Genomic DNA, 5,465 nt, shown 5'->3' on the forward strand with positions numbered 1-5,465 from the left:
CCTTTTGAGGTAGAGGCTGCGGTTAGGAGTTGAAGGGTCAACTGATTGTTCTGCTCCGCCAGATTTGTCATCCTCTCAATCAGAGAGAGTGCTTGATTCATATTTTCGTTTTGGAGCTCGAGAAACGTCTGTTGCTTTTCATTGGCTTCGCCGAATTTTTTCATCATGAACTCAATGATCCGCTGCCACTTTTTCTCCGTATCCTCTGATTTCTCCTTGGTCGAGCGTGGTTGCACCTCAGGTGTCGCTAGCCTTTCTTTAGCAGGGGAGGATCTCTCTGGAGGAGTCTTCATTTCTGCGGCCTCCTCGGGCTCATCCTCCTCGTTGCTTGCCTCCTCCTTACTTTGTTCCTCTGATTGCTCAGCTTTTAAATAAGATAATACTCTTAAGTCTAATGTTTAATGGAGTACTATAATATTGATATTTTTATTGAAGTTTTTCGATAAAATGATATATTTCCATTAAAAATCAACATCGTCATAACTTCACCAAAATGATTGAAATTATGATTATTTGAATTGTACAACCAATTTAGATCAAAATATTGATTATAAAATAATTCCTATAAGATTAATTCATAAACTATATTATAATTAATATAAAGTCTATTTTATATTTTATAATAAAAATAATAAACTACTAATTATAACTCATTACATAAAGTGATTCTCTTCGTATTTCAGCATATTATACACTGGGGATATGTTATAATGTTAATTTTTTTGAAATTGCTAACTTGCTAATTCATCAACACAATGTATTAAAAATGTCAACACGATCATATTAAAATGTCAACACAAATTTGTGTCGACATTTTAATGAGAATTTTAAGCTTGTCAATCGTAACTCCCATCATATATTATGATATACTAGTATTTTTCAACTCGTGTGTTGGTAGAGTAATCTCAATTCTCTCATATATGCACCGTGGTGTTATATACACTGTATATTATTCGAACATCGTATGCGAGAATCAGTCTCGTTTAGCTTTATTTGTTTGGTTGTACACTAGTTTGATTTAATACTTTAAAAATTGTTATTAACGTCTTTAATTTTTCAATATAGTAGTATTACAATTCGATCTGTTCTTTTACTTATTTATTTATTTGAATTTATAAAAAAATGGACGAACCACGTTTTGAATTTTGCATAAATTTTTAAAATTGATGACATAAATAAGTAATTTTTAAAATTCTAGAATCAAATTAACTGAATTAAAAATAATTTTTATATAAACTAAATAAGAACAGTATTTATAAATGATGGTCACTACAATAGGTCGCTAGAATCATATTTCTATATTTATATTTGTATACTATGTGATTCTTAAAATAAGAGTTTGATTACTTGGTTGGGAGATTTTTCATATCCAATGCGTTTTATCGATCGCAATATCTAAAAAAATATTTGTGCATATATTAATATTGTACTTTCTTCGTGCTATTGTGTTGATATTGTATTGATATTGTATTGACATCAAAATCTTGAGATTTTACATTGTGTTAAAAAGTTTAGAACTTGTATAATACATAAAGTTTGCATTTTATCATTATGTGATGTTTATGTCACAATTATAAGATGTAGTTGAAACCTAGCACGTATATGATTGGTAGCGTACTAGCGGTAATAAATGATGATTTACCCCGATCGATAGGTCCACGCCCTAATTACTTTTAGATAATTCAAGAATCATAAAGAAGGTGTATACATGGTTCGTCCATTTTAAAAAAAAGTCTATATGTTTTGTACACCCACTAAAAAAAGTACGAAGTATGAATTTCAAAATCTTCTAGTAATTTTTAAGAGTACACATTTTGAAAGTGTTGGATATATGCTGTTTTACTGAACACTTTGATGCTTGTTTATCGGTAGTTTTTGTGGTGAGTTTGATAAGGATGGATGGATGAAATATGAATAAGCCAATCAGATGTAAAAACACGAGAATGGGTAGGATCACACGGTCCCGTTTTCTATCACAACGACTTGTTCATTTATTTATGCACTACATTATATTTGTAGCACACAATATTTGTGGAAGTTAATGCAATTTAATTATTTCATTTTATTGTATTTCAAAAGGGCCCATGAAGCTAATTGTCTTCCTCCCCAACGCCAAATCTTATTATGTCGTATATGCCCTTGCCAATTTTTAACTTACTCCAATTTATTCATACCTTTTTAATTTATGTACGTAGTAGGGGAGCATTAGAGTGACAACATGTTTAAAGTGACATCATAACACTAATCCTAGTATTTAGATTTTTAAGTCGGGCGCCTAGGATTGATGAAATAGAGTCCGGATTGCAGTCTTATGGGTTAGGTATTGCAGGCGCGGGTATTTTAGTCAATTCCCAAAAATTTAAATCAGAAACGGATTTGATTTATGTTAACTGCAAATGCTACTAGGTAATATTGCAATATTCATAGAGTAACACTGCAATCTGGTAAGATGAAAACTATTACAATTGATGCAAACACGTAACACTGCAATATTCATAGAGTAACACTGCAATCTGGTAATAGACTGAAAATAGAGAATGTCGATTTTGCCCTTCAACATTTTTTTATGTTCCATTTTAATTAAAATAGACTGCCATATGGCAGCTTGAAAATCACACGATCTTAAGATATACCTACCTAAAATGGTGATATAGAGTTACATTAAGAGGGTTGTTATATTAATACATCCCAATGATGGCATCATACTTATACATATACATACGTAATTTCTCTGAGTTATTACAAAATGATTGTTAATAAATGCATGAATTTCCATTACTTTTTTATAAAATTTATGGGGAATTTTGAAATATTGTAATTTCGCCATAACTTTTGATTTTATTGCATAATTAATTAACATTCTTAGTTTCTTTCTGTCACTTATGAATTTACATGTCGGATGTAATACGCTGAGTTGAGAATAACAAGGTTGTGTGGTTGCACATTAGCGATACTGGCTTTAATAAGGCATGTCATGTCAACTTGTAGGTGATCGAAAAAATATTGAAACATTAATAAAATAAAAGGTGGTAATATTTTAGCAATGTTTCAAATGTTGTGTTCTGATCATTAGTTCAAATCAACATTGACTTTTATTCCATATTAATTCAAATCTAATCTAACTAAACACGTGGAGCCCACCTTCCGTTAACACTATTTTCACTACCCCATTCTTTTACATTCCTAATTTTTGTATTAAAACCGGTGTTATTCCCAAAGTGCATATTTTTAGATAACAAATGAGGTATTTAGTAAAATGATATTATATTTTTGCAAAGTTTGAAATGTTGGGTTAAAATGTAAGAAAATTGAACGGTTGAGGATTTGCATAGATGACATCTCAGGAGCAAGCATAGATCTCGTCTCTGCAAAGAATAGAGACATGGGACCAAGACAAGAATCAAGAAAATAAATTGTCCACCTCTGCTTTATTGGTTGCAAAAGTAGCAATATGTTTTTTCAAAAGGACGAAACTGCAGCAATTGACAATTGGAGAGACTTGGCGTGGGAAACACCACTCTTTTTCTTTCTCCATCACCTTTGCTATTCACTCTCACATTCCCATTCAAACCCCACCAAAAACAATTCAAATTCTCTATTTCCTTTTTCCCTTTTCCACCCTACACTTTTCCCTCACTTGGTTTTCAAATTCAAGACCTCTTTTTGTCCCCTCTTTCCTCGATCATTCACTTCTCCAATTATTTGTGAAGGCCTCACTTGCTCTGATCCATTACATGGGGCCTACTACGCCTTCGCCTTCGTGCTCGTCTCCTTCCTCGTGTGGAGGCCGGGGTGGGAGAATCACGTCCCCAGGCTGCTTGTCAAGAATCCTGCGACGCATTCTCTGCTTCAGCAACCTCCCCTTGTGCTCTTTCGATCATTTCCGAGCAGACGAGAGGGAGAGCCCCGGGCAGGCCAGTGCTCCGGGCTCTACTCCAGGAGTAGTGGCCCGACTCATGGGACTGGACTCCCCAGTCCCACGAGCCGGGCCAGTTCATGGGGAGATCAGGGCTAAGACACCGGTGAGGCGGCTGCGCGACCTCCCTCCCTATCAAGAGCTCGAAGACGACAAATTCTTCATACTAAGCTTTGAAAAGAGGCGCGAAAGGAAGTCGAAAAAAAGAGAGAGTTTACAGGGGAAGAACAAAGAGAATGAGAATCCAGAAAAATCAAAGGGAAAAATGGGCAAAAAATATGCAGTCTCGTTTGAAAATGAAGGTGATTCAGAAAATTCAAGCCCAAATTCTGTTCTTGAATTTTTGGGGTATTCAGCTGATCAAGAATCTGTTTCTTCAGGTTTGTGACATTCACATTCAAATTCACCATTTATCTTGAAAATAATTATACTTATTCACCATTTTATAATATTAGTAAACTTTTTTTTTATTTTGGTTCAAATTAAAAATGTGATGCAGGGGAAATTTCAAGATTGGCGAATTCGAAGACGAGGAGGCCGTTGTCGGAGGAGCTGGAGAGCTGCGGGGAGTCCAACGGGAAGCTCTTGAACGACAGTGTCGAGCGAGAAGACGAAAACATGGTGAGGAGATCCTACTCCAATTATTGTGCAAATTTTGGTGGAATTGGAAAATTGGCTGCAATGGAGATTGTGAGAACAAGTTGGTTGCGTGATGGATTGCTCACAAATAAGCATTGTGTATTGGAGATTGGTAGAGATGTTGCATCAAATATATTAGATCATCTACTAGAAGAGCTACTTACTAACATAGGAAATTTTTGATCGACTAGTTTGTAACATATATTTCGCCTATTTGTAATATAGTAATATAACAAGAGTAGTAGTATAGTTTGATATTAACTAGTTGTAGTCACTAATTTGATAATTGTATTCACTAATTGAATATGAATCAATGTAAAGTAGTTGCAAATTTAAATCGAATCAATGTAAAGTAGTTGCAAATTTAAATCGATCCTAAGAGTATCCTATTTAAGGCGGACGTCCCCAATAGCCTTGCCCCCTTTTTTTGTCCACAGCCCCAATTTTTTGTCCACGTCCAAAAAAAAGGTTTCCGCCACTATAGGCGGACATTTCCAATAGCCCCGAAATTTTATAACCAATTTTCATTTTAATTTTTTGTCCTTTAGTTTTAAAATCATCGGAATTTAAATAATTATAAAACGAGGTAATTGGGACCGAATATTCGTTGTATTGACAAAGGTAAAATTATACAACGAACATTTAAAACAAAATACAAATAAAAACGCCGCCATCGTCTAATCGGTGGCGGAGTCCGATTCCTCCTCTTCTTCTCCGTCTCCCTCGTTGCCGGCTGCCGCCGCTGCCCCAGGACCCTCATCAGCCAAGCGTAGACGGTGTTGGATCCGACGTATGAGGTCGGAGTATATATCCTTGATGAACGGGTCGGTTGCAGCCTCGTATTTACTGCAGACTTCATGCATTTGTTGCATCAGCTGCACATATAAGTTATCCCTCAAGACCTAGCTGG

General features: G+C 35.0%; 1 protein-coding gene across 1 annotated transcript; it reads left to right on the forward strand.

Annotated features, from left to right (window-relative positions):
- The first annotated feature begins 3,459 nt into the window (after positions 1 to 3,459).
- On the forward strand, positions 3,460 to 4,924 carry LOC121791995. Its single transcript, XM_042189792.1, has 2 exons — positions 3,460 to 4,296; positions 4,416 to 4,924. The coding sequence occupies exons 1-2, from the start codon at positions 3,735 to 3,737 to the stop codon at positions 4,736 to 4,738; spliced, it is 885 nt and encodes a 294-aa protein (XP_042045726.1). The 5' UTR covers positions 3,460 to 3,734; the 3' UTR covers positions 4,739 to 4,924.
- The last annotated feature ends 541 nt before the right edge of the window (positions 4,925 to 5,465 follow it).

Source organism: Salvia splendens, unplaced genomic scaffold (assembly GCF_004379255.2).
Source record: "Salvia splendens isolate huo1 unplaced genomic scaffold, SspV2 ctg990, whole genome shotgun sequence".
NCBI classification, from domain to species: domain Eukaryota; kingdom Viridiplantae; phylum Streptophyta; class Magnoliopsida; order Lamiales; family Lamiaceae; genus Salvia; species Salvia splendens.